This window comes from Cinclus cinclus, chromosome 27 (assembly GCF_963662255.1).
Source record: "Cinclus cinclus chromosome 27, bCinCin1.1, whole genome shotgun sequence".
Taxonomy (NCBI): Eukaryota; Metazoa; Chordata; class Aves; order Passeriformes; family Cinclidae; genus Cinclus; species Cinclus cinclus.
The window spans coordinates 3,366,737-3,384,347 of NC_085072.1; the positions used below are offsets into that span (position 1 = coordinate 3,366,737).

Genomic DNA, 17,611 nt, shown 5'->3' on the forward strand with positions numbered 1-17,611 from the left:
TGCCCACGGACCCCAAATCAAGCCTTTCCCAACTCCACGAGGTCCAGGGAATGATCCCACAAATCCCAGCTCCCACCCTCCACGGGGGAAAGGGGAGCAGAGCTGCACCCCAAAGCCCGGGGTGTGGCACAGAGGGACCCCCAAACCCCAGGGGACACCTCCACCTTCTCCCAGGTGCTCTTTTTATCCCCAAAACCGCTGCCAGGACCCCCCAGTCCCCCCCAAATCCTCAGTTCAGCCGCAGAGCAGCAGCAGCAGCAGCGCCACCCACGCCCTGCTCCTTCCTCCTGTTTATCTCCGAGGAGTTTTATTTCTTTATTTATTTTTATTTCCCTCTTAGAAGAATCCCCCAAACCTTCTGCCTTTTTCCCTGAGGAATTTCACAGCTCGGGAGAAGCTGGAGCAGGGCAGGGAGGGCAGAGGTGGCTGCGGTTCCCTGGCAGGGCTCACCCTGCTCCGGGATTGGGAATATTTTGGGATGCCAGGTGGCAGGAGCAAGCAGGAACGCTGATGGCTTTCCCAGGCAGCTGATGTTTCTCTTTTGCCTTATTTTTTTTTTTTTTTTTTGGTTTTTATATTATTTTTTTGTTCATATTTTAGATGCTTTGCAGAGACAAACAACCCGTTCAGGAGGGCAGCTCCGGGCTCTGACCTTCCTGGAGCCTGGGGGATCCAAGAACAGCAGTTCATAATTAATTAACCTCTATATGGAATTAATTTATCCTACATGGATTTATGTTCCTTCTATACGGATTTGCATTTGTCCTAGAGGGATTTTATATGTCTTATATGGATTTATTTTTCCTAGATGGATTTATTTGTCCTAGAGGGATTTTATTTGTCCCATAGGGATTTATTTATCTTATAGGGATATTATTTCTTCTATAGGGATTTTATTTGTTCTTTACGGATTTACATTTCTCCTATAGGGATTTTATTTCTTCTATAGGGGTTTTATTTCTCCTATAGGCATTTATTTGTGCTACAGGGATTTAAATGGAAACGCTGCAGGCCTTGCAAAACAGAAATTTGGGATGTGAGAATAGGAACCCTACAGGCCTTGGAAATCAGGGATTGGGGGCTCTGAGGATGGGAATCCCACAGGTCTTGGAAATCAGGGATTGGGGGCTCTGAAGATGGGAATCCCACAGGCCTTGGAAATCAGGGATTGGGGGTTCTGAGGATGGGAATCCCACAGGTCTTGGAAATCAGGGATTGGGGGTTCTGAGGATGGGAATCCCACAGGCCTTGGAAATCAGGGATTGGGGGCTCTGAGGATGGGAATCCCACAGTTTTCCTGCTGCTCCTTGCACAGCTGCAGGCAGCACCTGGAGACCTTTGGAGTCTCAGTGTCCTGGAGGTGAGAGACAGCTGGGAGCTGAAATCATGGATCAGTTCCCCCTAGAAAATATCCTGGAGCTTCCTGTGCGCTCCTGGTGTTCCACAAGGGACAGGGAGGTGCTGCCGTGTCCCATCCAGGGATGGAGCTCAGGGTTCAGGATCAGGACATCCATCCCAGGGCTGGGATGGGATCAGCATCCCAGTCCTGCTGAGATTGACCCTGGAGAACCCCAGAGCCCTGGGCACATCCCAGCTGTGACCCCGGATGGGACTCGGTGGCCTCGGCAGCTTCATCCTGTTCTCCTGGAGGGATTGTCCCGGGATAATCCCGGCAGGCTCCTCTGGAAAGCCCCAGATGTGTTTGGCTGTGTATCCATGGAGGTGTCAGAGCAGTCCAAGGACACGAGGGAATGTTGGGATGAGGAAATGCATCAGAGTTTCCAGCTCTGCTCCGAATTAATCCCTTAACCTTTTCCAAGCCCTTTTTTCCAGTAGCTCTGACCCTCCCTGTGCCTCTCCCATCACAGCCTGGATGGAGGGGGGGATTTAGGGAATTTTGGGAATTGGATTTGCAGGGAAGGGGATGGAGCTCACTGAGGCCAAAGGGGATCCAGAGGCACTTCCATGGGGCTGGGAGTTTGGGATGGGCTGTAAGGACATTCCATAGGGCTGGGAGTTTGGGATGGGCTGTAAGGACATTCCATAGGGCTGGGAGTTTGGGATGGGTTGTAAGGATTCCATGGGGCTGGGAACTGTCAGGACCGAGCCCACCCCACAACAACCTGCACACCCAGAGACACCTGGCAGGACCCATGGGAGATTCCACGACTGGAATTACGGCAGGATGGGGAAAACGCTGCCCCAGCATTTCCCACCATATTTCCCAGCATTTCCCAGCATTTCCCAGCATTTCCCAGCACCCAGGCGGGAACGGGGAAAGGACAATGCGGGATTTGCTGCTCGCCCCATGCCAGGGAAGCTGTGGAGCACCTCCCATGGAAATCTGGTGATTCCAGGAGCTCCGGGAGCATCCGGGGCTGCCAGACGGAGCGCGGGGCCGGAGCAGCCCCGGTCAGAGTTTCCAGCAGCGCTCGCTCGGCTGTTGCTCCGTCTCCGGGTGACCGAGTCCCTTCAGATTCCCTCAAATCTCCTTCCAAAAATGTTGTTTGGGCTGAAGAATGTGCGGCTGGGAAGGGGGGGAAAAAAAACAAAGGGAAAAGGGAGGCTCGGGGTGAGCGGGGAGGTCGAGGCAGGGTTGGCTCAGCTCTCCCCCCGCTGACCTTCCCTCCCCAGCCAGATGTGGGGCCTGGAGCCTCCACCCCAAAGGGATCCCGTGATCCCGGAATCCCTCAGGATTCCCTTTCCCTGCTCTTCTTCCCGCTGCCTGCTCGTGTGGTGGTCCTGGTGGAGCACATCCTCGGCAGAGCCCTGGGGGGAATGTCCTGGGATGTGAATCCATAGGGATGATCCATGGGCACAGGGAATTCCAAGGAGACCTGCAGAGACCAGAGCTCTCTCCAGGGAATGGCTGGAGGAAGAGGAGGAAGAGGAGGAAGAGGAAGGTTCCCGGCATGGATGAAGCAATCCAGAAGTACCTGGAGAGAGGAAGAAGAGGAAGCATATGAAGAAGAGGAAGAGGAGGAGGAATAAGTGGAAGAGAAGGAAGAGAAGGAAGAAGAGGAAGAAAAGGAAGAGGAAGAAGAGGAGGAAGAGGAGGAAGAAAAGGAAGAGAAGGAAGATGAGGGAGAGGATGGTTCCCTGCATGGATGGAGCAATGAGAGGTACCTGGAGAGGGGAAGAGGAGGATTCCCTAGGATGGAGAGATCCAGAGGTGTCTGGAGAAGAGGAAGAAGAGGAAAATGAGGATTCCCTGCATGGGTGAAGCAATGCAGAAATCTCCCTGCATTTCATAAAGCCTGGTAAGAGCCAGGGCCAGCAGGAAAGAGGAATTTCAGGAAAACCACACAAACCTGGGAGCCACGAGTTCCAAGCACTGGGAATTCCAGAGCCTTTGGCCTTGGAGCACAGAAGGGCCCGGGGTCGTGGTCCTGCTGCTCCCTCCCCACTCAGGTGATGCCCAAAACTTTCCCCTCACCTGCCTGAGCGAGGCTGGAGGTGCCAATGGCTCCTATTTGGGAATCTTGACAACGGAATATCATAAAAGAGCAGTTGGGACCTTCACATCTTCAGGGATTTGTCTTTAGGGACAATGTCCAGGGACAGGGATGTTCAATCCCTGGAATTGCTGACTCGCTCCTGGGATAGGGACACCAGGGAGGACAGAGCAGCAAGACTGAAACTCCTGGGAATCGTGGAAGGAGCAGAAACTTCCATGAGTGAAAACCCAGGAAGCTGCCAAAGGAAGCGAGCCTGACAGTGGCTGTGGCTGGATACTCCGGGTGGATTTAATCCTCCATTCATCCATCCTTCATCCTGGATTCAGCCTCGACAGGAGCAGCAGGGAAATGTTTTGTTGCTTTGTTTTGTTGGGAAGCATCCAGTCCCTGCATCCCGATAAATCCGTGTCCATCCGTGGGGAAGCTCCCGGGACTGGAGGATTAAAGGCAAAGCCGGGCCAGATTTGCTGCTTCCAGATATGAAGCTCCAAAGGATTTGATCAAAACAGCTGGAAAAAATCCATCCCAAACAATCCCTGCTCGGTTTGGAAAACCAAAAGCAAAGCAGGCACGGATGAGATGCAGACTGGGATCCTGGAATGAGCACGCCGGATGGGATTGTGCAGTGATAAGGGACTGTGGGATTCCAGGAATGTGGGACAGCACATTCCCAGCTCCTGTCACCAGCTCTGGGCTTCCTCTGAGCAGCCAGCAGCGGGCAATCGGTGTTTTTGAGGGGAAAGATGTGGAAAATGTCATGGAAGTCACTTGGGAAGCACGAGGAGCTGGGATGAAAGGGGCGGGAGCAATGAGGTTCCATCAGTGCCAAGGGAGCCCTGCCAGGAACTTTGGGACTTGGGGGATAACTGGAGCATGAGATTCCAGGGCTGGATGGAGAAAAAAAAAAAAAAAAAAAAGGGAAAAACCTCCTGGGGTTCTTCAGATGGAAAATTCTCACTTCCCTGAGATAATCCCAGTGTGGTCAGGATGAGATTGGACAGAAAGTGCTGGATTCTGTGGGGGCCACACGGACTGAGCTCCAGCACGCTGATATTCCCTGCTTTAGGCTGGAAAAGGGAATGTGGCCGTGGGAATGGCACCACTCGGAGCTGTCTCCTGCAGGGAGGGCTCCTCAGCTCTCCACTGGAAGCCACCACGGAGGGTTCCTCCTCCAAAGGCATCCTTTAAACTTCCAGACCCTGGGGAGGCTGGAATTCCTTATCCAGCCTAGCTGGGGACTGTCGGCTTTTCCAGAAAAAAAACCTACAGGCCCTGAAATCCTTGGAGCTGCTGGTCAGAGATGCTCCAGCAGCAGCAGCAGATGGTCCTGGCTGCCACTGCCCTCACACCAATTTCCCGGGAATTTGGCTCCCTGGGAGTGGGATCCAAGCCCTCCATCCTCTCCATCATCCCAAAGCATTCAGCTCTTCCTTCTCCAGCTGCCATCACAAGGCTCAGAGGGGATGAAAACCTTCCCCCACCTCCCTTCCATGGGGTTCTCCTCCCTTTCCCTGCCCTCTTTTCCCACTTTCTCCCCATCCCCTCTCCCTGCAGATGGGCTGTGCTTTCCAGGCACATTTCCCTTCCCAAATATTTGGGATTTCTGGCCGAGTCCCCGGTGAACAGCGTGTCCCTCCAAGCTCCCCTCACATTCTTGCTGCTCCTCCTCTTCCCGGCGGGAGCGCTCAGGATCCCCGTAGGGCTCTCCCGGGGAGGATGTTTTGGCTGGGAATTTTCTATGGAAAACAAGGAGAAATTGAGGCCAGAGTGGGAGCTGGCACCTGCTGAGCTCCACGAAATCATTCCAGACTGCTGGGAGGATCCGGGAGCTGGGCAAGGGACACTCAGGGCTCCTCCTTTCCTTTCCTTCTTTCCTTTCCTTTCCTTTCCTTTCCTTTCCTTTCCTTTCCTTTCCTTTCCTTTCCTTTCCTTTCCTTTCCTTTCCTTTCCTTTCCTTTCCTTTCCTTTCCTTTCCTTTCCTTTCCTTTTCCTTTCCTTTCCTTTCCTTTCCTTTCCTTTCCTTTCCTTTCCTTTCCTTTCCTTTCCTTTCCTTTCCTTTCCTTTCCTTTCCTTTCCTTTCCTTTCCTTTCCTTTCCTTTCCTTTCCTTTCCTTTCCTTTCCTTTCCTTTCCTTTCCTTTCCCCAAAGTGCTCAGGGATCCAGGATGGGGTGAGGGGACAGGGACAGGGCTGTGACATCTGTGCAGGACCCCCTAGGGCACAAGGATGAGCCCCAAAATCTCTCCCCAACCATGAATCACCCTCAGGACACACTCCTTGACCTTATTCCCCCATCCCCATCCTGGCTGAGCCCTGGGGGATGGATGAGATCCCAAATCCCAGGGCCCCAAATCCCATGGGATGGATGAGACCCCAAATGCCATGGGATAGATCAGACCACAAATCCCGGGGGGATGGATAAGACCCCAAATCCTGGGGGGATGGATGAGATCCCCAAATCCCAGGGCCCCAAATCCCGGGGGGACGGATGAGATCCCCAACTCCCAGGGAATGGATGAGATCCCCAACTCCCAGGGAATGGATGAGATCCCCAAATCCCAGGGGGATGGATGAGATCCCCAAATCCCAGGGGATGGATGAGACCCCAAATCCCGGGGGGACGGATGAGATCCCCAACTCCCAGGGAATGGATGAGATCCCCAACCCCCAGGGAATGGATGAGATCCCCAAATCCCAGGGGGATGGATGAGATCCCCAAATCCCAGGGGATGGATGAGACCCCCCAATCCCACGTGCATTTTCCCAGCCTGCAGAAATGCCAGCTTGGCATCCCCGAGCTGCCAAATTCGAAGACAAATTCCCGCTGTCACAGTGGCCCTTTTTTTTTTTTTGGGAATTTATTTACTTTGGATGTTGCCTCCTTATCGTTCATGGAAATGTTTATCCCAAATATTTAACGGCAGCACTGCACAAACTGAGGCTTCTTGGGGAGCAGCCGGAGCAGGGCCGACCTCTCCCCTCTTGGAAGTGTTAAAAATTGAAGGATAATTCCTTGTTTTCCCCCTCCAAAAAAATCCCATCCTCAGCACCCCCAAAACCTGATATTCCCTAATCTGGCCTCCTCACGGCTCCCTGATGAGAAACACAGGAGAGCCCTGAAAAACAACATCCCAATCCCGCTAAATCGTTAAACAGAAGGAGCCTGGAAAGTGCCAGGGAGAGAAAAGACAGAGAGAGAGAGAGAGAGAGAGAGAGAGAGGGAGGAAAGAAATCGCAGGTTATTTATAACCAGGCAGCACCAGGGGCTCTCCAGTCTCTCCTGCAAACCCGCGGCTCGGAGGTCACTCCCCAAAATCCCTGCCGAGCCCCTGGCCCTGCCAGCGCAATATTTGCTCCGGGATCTGGGGCGGGCACCCGGCGCTGCGGCTCGGGAGCCACCACCCGCCCATGCTGCCGGTGCCACGGCACAGCCCGGAGCAGCCTTTGCACAGGAGGAGCGCACCTCGGTCAGTCCCTGCTTTTCAGGCAGGTTTTTCTTATTATTAGAGTTATTTTTTGGTGGGTTTTTTGGGTGGTTTTTTTTTTGGTTTTTTTTTTTTTTTTTTTTTTGGGGGGGGGGGGAGCCGAGGGAAGCGCGTGGCAGCGCCAGGGGTGGCACAGCTGGAGAGACGGAGCTGCCAGGGAGGGGCTTCCCTCTCCTGCTCGCTTCTCCTGGTGCCCGTCTCCCTTCCCACCCCTTTTCCTGCTGCCCCTCTCTCCTCCTGCTCACTTCTCCGGGTTTCCCTCTCCCTTCCCTCCCACTTTTCCCCGATGTCCTTCTCCCTTCCCGCTTTTCCTTCTGTTCCTCTCCCATCCCATTCATCTCCCCATCCCCTCTCCCCTCCTTCCCACTTCACCTCCTGCCCCTCTGCCACCTCCATGCCCACTTATCTGGGATCCGGGCACTTTCCTCGATGTCCATTCAGACTGGACAGCACTCCCCATCCATAAATCCCATAAATCCCACAAATCCCATAAATCCCATAAATCCCATAAATCCCATAAATCCCATAAATCCCATCCCATCCCATCCCAATTGGGAATGGGCCATTGGTTCCCTGTCTGGCACAACAGAACTGCCATGACCCCATGGATGACCCCACAATCCTCGCCCCAAATCCTTGGGATGAGGAACTGACCCTGTGGCAGCCCCTGGCACAGGACAGGGACACCAGGAGGGGACAGGGACCTCAGGGCCACCCCAAACCCGGGGTGAGGACCCCAGGGAGGGGAGGAGCACCCCACAAACCACGAGGGGACAGTGGGGTCTGCTGGGGATGGATTTTGGGGTCACCAGTGGGTTGAAGGGGGGCACTGGGAAAGGTGGGGGACACCAGGGATGGGTTCTGATCCCAGGGATGGGATTTTTCCCCCAGAGATGCGGTTTTCTCCCAGGGATGGGGTTTTGCCCCTAAGGACAGGACCTTTTTCCCCTAAAGATGGGGTTTTCCCACAAGGATGTTTCCCCCCCCCCCTCGCCCCCAGGGATGGGGGATTTCTCCTCCAGGGAAGGGGTTTTGCCTCCAGAAATGGGGTTTTTACCCTCAGCAATGGGGATTTCACCCTCAGGGATAGGGTTTTGCCCCCAGGGATGGGGTTTTTCCTCAATGAATTGGGGTTTTTCCCCCAGGAATGGGGTTTTGCCCCAAAGGGGCCCCCGAGAAGGGGTTGCCAAGAGGGTGGAGAAGCTGCAGGCTCTGGTATGAGAGCAGGCACAGAGCCTTGGAGCAGGAGGAGGAGGAGGAGGAGGAGGAGGGGGAACTCCTCTGCCCCTGCCAAGCTCTCCGTGGCACTCAGCATCCCTCAGGATCCCATCCCGAGCAAACAGAGCGGGAAAAAAGCAGAAATCCAGGCCTTGCCATGCCTGCCTCAATCCCTCTTTTTTCCCGTGCCAGGGTGGCAGGGCAGGGCACTCTGTGCCCTCTGTGCGTGCCAGGCTGGGCCAGGGTTTGGGACACATCCAGGGGTCACCAGGTGACCTCAGGGCCACCCCTGGCGCTGCAAAATGGGGACACTGGTCCGTGCTGGTCCATGCTGCCGGAGCAGAGCTGGCAGTGACACCCTCCCAGCCACGTAGGATCCTCTCCCCACTCCCAGCAGAGAAATTCCTGGAGGGATTTCAAACTGGCCTGGCTGCGGGAACACCCCGTGCACTCATTTATCCCGGGATGAGGAGTCAGGATGATTCCAGAGCTGGAATCTTCCTGCTGCAGCCCCACCTGGCCACAGGGATCAGGGATGGGTTTGCCTCACTCCCTGGATGCAGCACCAGGAGATGTCCCCTCTCCCTGCTCGCACCTGGGGTGCTGCCCCTCCTCGTGCCTGGGGGGATGGAAGCTTGGAAGAAGTTTCACCTCCAAAAATCAGGTGGAATTTGTTTACCAGGATCTGCATCCCGTGTTTCTGTGGGGGAAGGGAGAGCTGGATGAAACCCACAGCGATTGCTGTCACCAGAGAGCGGAGCATAAATAGCTCCTTCAAAAGGCACCTCGAGCTCCCAAAAATCACCCTGATCCTGCAGCTTCCCCTCTCAGCCAGACAATTCAAATCCCTTCTCCAAGGGAATCCAAATTCCTTCTCCTCTCCCCCACTCGGAGCCAACCCCGGGCACCTCGTGTGACCTCACACAGACCCCCGCATCCCCAGAGTCCTCCCTCTGCCCAAAAATTGCAATGGAATTAGCCAGAAATCAGCATTTCACAAGCAAAGCTCCAGTGGGGTGGAGATTCCTCCCAGATCTCTACTGGGATGGAGGATTTTCCCAAATCTCTGCTGGGATGGAGATTCCTCCCAAATCTTCACTGGTTTTTCCCAAATCTCCACTGGGATGGGAGATTTTCCCAAATCTTTACTTTACTTTTACTTTACTTTACTTTACTTTTACTTTACTTGGTTTTTCCCAAATCTCAACTGTGGACAAAGATTCCCCCCAAGATATCCACTGGGAAGGAGGTTTCTACCAAATCTCCATTGGGATGGAGGTTTCTCCCAAATCTCCACTGGGATGGAGGTTTCTCCCAAATCTCCACTGGAGTCTCCCAAATCTCCACTGAATTCTCCCAAATCTCCACTGGATTCTCCCAGATCTCCACCAGTTTCTCCCAAATTTTTACTGCAATGGAGGTTTCTCCCAAATCTCCACTGGGATGGAGGTTTCTCCCAAATCTCCACTGGGATGGAAGTTTCTCCCAAATCTCCACTGGAGTCTCCCAAATCTCCACTGGATTCTCCCAGATCTCCACCAGTTTCTCCCAAATTTTTACTGCAATGGAGGTTTCTCCCAAATCTCCACTGGGATGGAGGTTTCTCCCAAATCTCCACTGGGATGGAGGTTTCTCCCAAATCTCCACTGGATTCTCCCAGATCTCCACCGGTTTCTCCCAGATTTTTACTGCGATGGAGGTTTCTCCCAAATCTCCACTGGATTCTCCCAAATCTCCACCGGTTTCTCCCAGATCTCAACCAGGCTGGATTTTTCTCCAAGGTGACAAGGGGCTAGATCAGATTACCCCACACATGGGAAGCGTGTCCGCAGCCGGGGTATTTTTGGGTAGGATTGCCTCATCTCCTTCTCCCCCAGCTCATCCTCCTCACGTCTTTATCCCCTCACAGGTCCCTCCAGCACCATGCCTTGGGCCACCACCCTCATCCTCATGCTGGCCGGGCTCTGCGGCTCTTCGCTGGGCCAGTACAACGAGGAGGAGGACCTGGCGTGGCTCCAGTACTACCTGCGGCAGTCCCGCGTCTCCTCCTACAACTACGTGCCCTACTACGAGGAGGAGAGCCCCGCGTACGCCTACTCCTACCCCTCGGCCACCGACACCGAGCCCGAGCCCGAGCCCGAGCCGCAGCAAGCAACGCCCTGGCGGTGTCCCCAAGAGTGTGACTGTCCCCCCAACTTCTCCTCGGCCATGTATTGCGACACCCGCAACCTGCGGTACCTGCCCTTCGTGCCCTCGCGGATGAAATACGTTTATTTCCAGAATAATCTCATCACCTCCATCCAGGAGGGAGCCTTCGACAACGCCACGGAGCTGGAGTGGCTGGCGCTGCACAACAACCAGATCGGCAGTGAAAAAATGGGGAAAAGGGTTTTTGGGAAGCTGCAGCGTTTGGAGAGGCTCTACATGAACCACAACAACCTGACCAGGCTGCCCGGCCCGCTGCCGCGCTCGCTGCGTGAGCTCCACCTCTCCTACAACCACATCTCCAAGGTGCCTCCCAACGCCCTGGAGGGGCTGGAGAACCTCACGGCGCTCTACCTCAGCCACAACTTCATCTTCGAGATGGGCGCGTCCCTCAAGGGGCTCAGTTCGTTGATCCTGGCTGACCTGAGCTACAACAACCTCAGGAAGGTTCCCGAAGGGCTCCCGGCATCGCTGGAGCAGTTGTACCTGGAGTACAACTACATCAACGCCATCCCCGACGATTATTTCCAGGTGTCCCCCAGGCTGCTCTACGTGAGGATGTCCCACAACAGCCTGACCAACCAAGGGCTCTCCAGCAACACCTTCAACAGCAGCAGCATCCTGGAGCTGGACCTCTCCTACAACCGGCTCCAGAAGATCCCGCGGGTCAACACCAACCTGGAGAACCTCTACCTGCAGGGGAACCAGATCAACGGTGAGCAGGGCTAAGGGAACGGGACTGGGAAAGCCACGGGGGGGTGGTGGGGTGGTGGTTGGAGAAGGGATTTGGGGTTTTTGAGGATTCCGAGCGGTCCTGAGCAAGGCAGGGTTGGGAGATGCGCTGGCCCAGCCTGGAGTGCTCCTGTGGGATCCCTGCATGGGATTTTGGGGGGTTCTGGGGAGCTGGAGCATTTCCTGGGGTTGGAGATGGTGTCAAGCAGGGGATGAAGCACCTGGGGAGGGTTTGTGGGGTCAGGAGGGGGCAGAGCTGCGGCCCCCACAGCCACGCTGGGGACACAGGACAGCCTGGGCAGTGCCAGCAAGGGGGACAGGGACACTCCCAGTGCCAGCACGGGGGACAGGGACATTCCCCAGGGCCAGCACAGCCCCTCTGTCCCCTCCCCAGCCCCATCCATGCCCACAAAGCCCCCCGTGTGTCCCAGCTCTGTCCCTCCCTCGGAGCCCCCTGCGCTCCGATCCCGATCTCCTGCCAGGCCCGACGCTCCCTCCCCTGCACACACAAATAAATAAAGGGAACAGATTGTTCCGGGGCTGCTATTTATAAAAACAGGCTGGGAAAATAAACCCCGAGCAAAAACTCCTGGGAAAAAATGGCTTTGTCCCCCTCACCTGCTGGGAACTGAGGGCAGGACTGGAATGGGGATGGGAATGGGGAAGGGGATGGGGATGGGCATGGGGATGATTTGGGATTGGGAATGGGATTGGGAATGGGAATGGGAAGGTGTCAGTGCAGCCATCAGCTGTTGCAGGGAAAACACAGAACCCCGCAGCCGGGAGCTGCCAGCAGCACAGACGCGGGAACAGATTCCCAAATATTCGCTTTCCAAAGCCGGAGCTGCCGCCGGCTCCTCCTCCTCCTCCTCCTCCTCCTCCTCCTCCTCCTTCTCCCCCTCCTTCTCCCCCTCCTTCTCCTCCTCCTCCTCTGCGGGTCCTGCTGACCTTCACAGCACCTCCAGGAGCCGGGATGCGGCTCCATCCCCTTTGGAGCATCCCGACCGCGCCCCTCCGCCCCACCGAGGGTCCCCTCTGTGGGTGCAGCCCCCCGAATCCCAGCGTGGCTCCCCCGGTATCCCTCTGCCTTTTCCAGCAGCAGCCCGGCCTGGAGCTCTGCTGCCCTCTAGGCTCAAATCCTGAGCGGAGAGAAAAAAAAAAATTCAATGTATTTTGGAGTTTTGTTCCATCTCCCTCTTCCAAACGCAGCCCCGGCTGTGCTGGGCTGGAATTGGAATTTCCCTGCCTGGCGCTGGAGGCAGAGGAGCGGAGAGGGGAAGGCTGGGATGGGGACAGGGACATCCCTGCTCCTGGACACGCTGTCCGGAGCTCCCACGGTGGCCAGAGGGGTCGGGAGATGGAGGCTGCAGCGCAGGAAACCTCCAAAAGAGGCTGGAAAGGCAAATCCTGATGGAAAAGCGATGTTCTCCGTCCGACTCCACCCTGTGAGCGCTCCATCCAGGCTGGGCAGGGCAGCTTCCAAACCCTGGGATAGGCACAAACCCTCCTGCTCCTCCTGGCTGCGGCCAGGAGCACCAGGAAACCCTTTTAGCTCGAGGAAAAATCAGCAGATTTGGGCTGCTCTCATTTTCCCCCCCTCCCCTTCCTGCATCTGCCCGACCACAGAGCATTTCCCACTGAAATCCTCCTTTTCGGGAAGGTTGTGGGGGATTCAGCCGCGTCTCCTCTCCTCCCCAGAGTTCTCCATCAGCAGTTTCTGCTCCGTGGTGGATGTCATGAACTACTCCCGGCTCCAGGTGCTGCGGCTCGACGGCAACGAGATCAAGAGGAACGCGGTGCCCCCGGACGCGCCGCTGTGCCTGCGCCGGGCCACTGTCATCGAGATCTGACCGGCCCTGCCACCCTCAGGACTTGTGTCCCCCCTTCCCAGGGATTCCCTCATTCCCGCTTTTCCATCCGGCTCAGCTTCGCAGCAGTGCAATCGCAGGGTCTGCCCCGTTTTCACAAATTTATCTTTTTTTTTTTTTTATTTTTTTTATTTTTTTTGTCGACACAGATCCCAGCTCTGGTTTCTTTGTGGTCCCCACCCCACAAAGCGCTGTGCCCGCTGTCACCTCCTGTCCTGGATTGGGGTGGGATATAGCAGGGATGGGGCTCATCCCACCTTGGAAATGGGGAAATCCCAATCCCGATCCCAAAACCCATCCCTGGAAGGAGAATCCAAGGGGCTGGGAGCTGCAGGAGTGAAAGGGTTAAAGGTCTCCAGGCGGGAGGATTCCTCAGTTTGGGATGAAGAGGAACAAATCCATCCCTTCCTTTCCTTTTTCCCCCTTTTCCATCAACCTGCTCCAGAATTAACGGAGAGGAACCCACCTTGGGGTCAGAGGGAAAGCCCCTGAGGAGCAGCCTGGGCATGAGAGGGGTCCCAAACCTCCCTCCCAAACCCCTGGATCACGGCAGGATGGGGAAAATCCTGGTGCTGTCACCCCTGGTGTTGTCACCCCCAGCTACCTGGGCACCCCACCTTGAGCTCTCCCTGCTCAGGTCCCTGGGATATCCCAATTAAAACCCCAAGATTAATCACAGAGCCACGTTGGAGTCCCCTGAAAAAAATCCCAAATTCCCCCAACTGGGACCCTCAACAGGCTGAGTTTGAAGACCAAAGGGGCAGCAGAGCTTTTGGGGTGACCTGTCCAGGGGGGTCACCCGGGCCCTCCGCGTTGTTCCTGCATGCAAAGAGCGTCAAAAAAAAAAAAAAAGAAAAAAAGAAAAAGAAAAAGAAAAAAAACCCCAAATCCCATAATTTCACCAGCATGAACTGTAAACCCCCAAACCCATCAATAAAACCCTTCCAGTACCTGCAGCCAGCGCGTCCCGGGAGCCGAACGAGCTCTGCAGCTTCTCCTCTTTTCCAGGATGGTTTTCCAGCCATAATCCAGGCTGGAATTGCCGTCTAGTGGCTGTCGCGGGCATGGCACGGAGCTTTCCCGGGGAAAATATCCATGGAAAAGCGGCAGGGGGAGTGGGAGGCATCACTGTTTTTTTTTTTTTCTGGGTGTTTTCCTGGATTCGGTCCTGGGGATTTTTAACAGTTGAGCTGGGGGATGATTAAAAAATAAGGAAAAAAACAAAAATAGGATTTTCACACGGAGGGGAGAAGAAAGTGTCACTTCCCAGGCTGGGAGCAGCCAGGGGAGCAGAGCCTGCAGGATTCTGTGGGGTGCAGGAGTTGGGATTCCAAAGAAAACCCCAATCCCTGGTCAGGGGGAGCTCCAAAGCTCCAGCCAGGTAGGACAGGCAAGAGGATCCCGCTCCAATCCTTTGGGACACCCCTTCCCCATCCTGGGGTGGCACAGGGACATTCACACCCTCATCCCAAACCCCATCCCAGAGATCCAAACCCTCCTGGAGCCACCAGGATGAGATGCAGGATTTGGGATCCTAAAAAACCCCAATCCCTGGTCAGGGGGAGCTCCAAAGCTCCAGCCAGGTAGGACAGGCAAGAGGATCCCGCTCCAATCCTTTGGGACGCCCCTTCCCCATCCTGGGGTGGCACAGGGACATTCTCATCTTCATCCCATAATTTCTGAGGGATCTGGGAAGGGAACAAACAAAACCCAGGAGTTCCAAAGCTCCTCCGGCAGGGCTGGGGATTCCTGGTTCCCAGCAGCCTGGGGGGGGGGGGGAAGGGGGAAAGGGGAAAGGGGAGGGGGCAGCCCCTTCCCCCCCTCCCCAAAATCCCCCAAATCCAGGGACAGCCCCCATTGGCCCCACAGGCGCCCAATCCCTGCCTTGTTGTGGTGGGAACAGCAGGGAACGGGGGCTTGGCTGCCCCTCCTCATCCCCTTCCTCCTCCTCCTCCTCCTCATCCCTTTCCTCCTCCTCCTCCTCCTCCTCCTCCTCCTCCTCCTCCTCCTCCTTCTCATCCTCCTCCTCCTCCTCATCCCCTTCCTCCTCCTCCTCATCCCCTTCCTCCTCCTCCTCATAATTAATAATCAATAATTAATAATCAACAATCAATAATAAATAATCAATAATTAATATTTCATAATTATTAATTAATAATTAGTAATTAATATTAATAATTAGTAATTAATGATTAATTTTTCCCCGGCAGCAGCTGCTGGGTAGAGATAAAGAAACCTCGGGGCCAGAAGGGAAAAATTCCTGGGAGGGGGAATCGCACTCCTGGAACTGGGGATGAGGGGTCCTGCTCCAAAACTCAGCTGGGGTTTGGGATTTTGGGGGGTTTGGGGTTTTGGGGGGTTTGGGATTTTGGGGTTTTTGGGATTTGGGATTTTTGGGTTTTTGGGTTTTTTGGGATTTTTGGGGTTTTGGGGTTTGGGGTTTTTGGGTTTTTGGGGTTTTTGGGCTTTGGGGTCTCCCCACCCACTCTAAGGAAGATGAGGAGCTCCCTCCCTCTGAAATCCAAAAATCTTTGTGGGAACAACAGGGAAAATCATGCTCCCCACACCCCAGCAGCATTTTGGGTATAGAGGGAGAGATTTGGGCAGGAAAATCCCAAACTGTTAACTCCACACCGGGAGTAAAACAGAGCTGGGATTTTGGGATTTTGGGATTAGGGGATTTTGGGTCTCTTTGTCCGCCCTGGAAGGATTCTCCCCATTCTGAGATCCCAAACACTTTGTTGGGATCATGGTGGGAGTCCTGCTCCCCACACACCCCCACAGGCAGAGTTTTGGGAATGGGAGGGAGAGATTTGGGCAGGAAAATCCCAATCTCTTGACTCCACATCGGGAGTAAAACAGAGCTGGGATTTTGGGATTTTGGCTCTTTCCATCCGCTCTGGGATGGTGGTCACCCCTCTGAAATCCCAAAATCTTTGTGGGAACAACAGGGAAAATCGTGCTCCCCACGCCCCACACCCCAGCAGCATTTTGGGTGTAGAGGGGAGGGATTTCGGCAGGAAAATCCCAAACTGTTAACTCCACACTGGGAGTAAAACAGAGCTGGGATTTTGGGATTTTGGGATTAGGGGATTTTGGGTCTCTTTGTCCACCCTGGAAGGATTCTCCCCATTCTGAGATCCCAAACACTTTGTTGGGATCATGGTGGGAGTCCTGCTCCCCACACACCCCCACAGGCAGAGTTTTGGGAACGGGAGGGAGAGATTTGGGCAGGAAATTCCCGATCTGTTCAGCTGCCATTCTTGCCTCCCCTTTTGTTCCCCTGGCCATCTGTCCCGTGGCCCCGCTCGCCCCTCGCTCCCTCTGCACGTGCCATAAATACCAACCCGGCCTTTGTCTCTGCCCCAAAAGGCAGCGTGGGCCCCCCTAAATCCCCCTAAAGCTGCTGGGAGGGGTCTCTCCTTTGGGGGACGTGGGGTCAGCATCGCCCTTCTCCCCCCTCGTGCTGCCCCAGGAGGTTTTGGGGTGGTTCTGACACTATGTGGGATCTGTGAGCTGAGCCCGGCCGCCAGCGAGGGAAAAAAGGGGAGAAATGGGAATTCTCACTCTCAGTGTTGGGGCACAGCTCTATGGCTGCACCCCAAAATCTGTGCGGGTGACAAAGAAGGGAATTTGTGGGACAGATCCTCCGTGGGATCCCTCCCAAAAGTGAGGCAAAACCCCCTAAAAACCCAACAAATGTACCAGAAATGGAGGGAAACGCCCTCCCAGAGCCAGGGAATCCTGGTTTTCAGGCAGGATTCACACCCAGGGTGAATCTCAGGGAAGGGGCGATGAGTTTTGAGGGAGCCCCACAGCCGCGTCTCATCCCAATCCCGTTTTTTCAACTCCAAAAAAGCAGTTCCCGATCCAGGCGGGGCAGCTGCTCCCCTCCAGCCCCGGCCTTGCCCTTCCCAGTTTTATCCGGTGCCATAATGGGAACAAACTCCCATTGAAAGCGCATTGTCCGAGGGGAAAGGAGCCTCGCCCTCCGTGTGGCAGCTGGGAGCGCCGGGGACTCGGGGATGTTGTTCCCTCCAGCCCGTTCCCGGTCGTGTCCCCCCGGCAGTGGCACCGGGAGCTGCCCCGTCCCCGCTGCTCCAGGCGCTGGGATCCTCACGGGGATGTTCAGATGCCCCAAAACATCCCGAGGCGATGGCGGGGTGCACACCCCAAATCCTTCTCCCTTTGCTTTATAGCAGCTGGCCAGGATGTGAGGCTGGAAGGGATTTAGGGATTGTCCGGGGTTTTAGAAGGGACAGGGAGGACCTCAAATGCCACCCGTGGAGTTTGGGAGTGGCCCACGGGACCCTCTTGGGTGTCACCAGTGTGGGGACAGAGAGGGGAGCTCTGTGAACCCTCCGGAGCTTCCTGGAGGTGGGAATGTTCTCTAGGGATACACGGGGCTCATCCCAATCCCGGATCCAGGCCGGAGATGTGGCCCAGGGGAAGGAGAAGCCGAGGAGAGCAGGGGCTGGAAGCCCTGAACAAACCCCAGCAGCCGCCGCAGCCCAAACCCGGCGGGGCCCCGCCCCGGGCTCTGCTGCCCAGCCCGGACACGGATCCAGGGAGAAGGAACTGCCCTGGGCAGGGAATGTGACCGCTGCCTGTGTCACCTCCGTGTCACTGCGTGTGCCACATCCGTGT

At 55.4% G+C, this 17,611-nt stretch overlaps 1 protein-coding gene across 1 annotated transcript; it reads left to right on the forward strand.

Annotated features, from left to right (window-relative positions):
* Nucleotides 1–10,082: 10,082 nt before the first annotated feature.
* On the forward strand, nucleotides 10,083–13,958 carry FMOD (fibromodulin). The gene is made up of 2 exons (XM_062509727.1): nucleotides 10,083–11,079; nucleotides 12,795–13,958. The coding sequence occupies exons 1-2, from the start codon at nucleotides 10,083–10,085 to the stop codon at nucleotides 12,944–12,946; spliced, it is 1,149 nt and encodes a 382-aa protein (XP_062365711.1). The 3' UTR covers nucleotides 12,947–13,958.
* Nucleotides 13,959–17,611: the final 3,653 nt, after the last annotated feature.

Coding starts and splice junctions, on each gene's coding strand:
- FMOD (XM_062509727.1), top strand. CDS start 10,083: ATGCCTTGGGCCACCACCCTCATCCTCATGCTGGCCGGGCTCTGCGGC. Junction 11,080..12,794: donor GCAGGGGAACCAGATCAACG/GTGAGCAGGGCT, acceptor TCTCCTCCCCAG/AGTTCTCCATCAGCAGTTTC.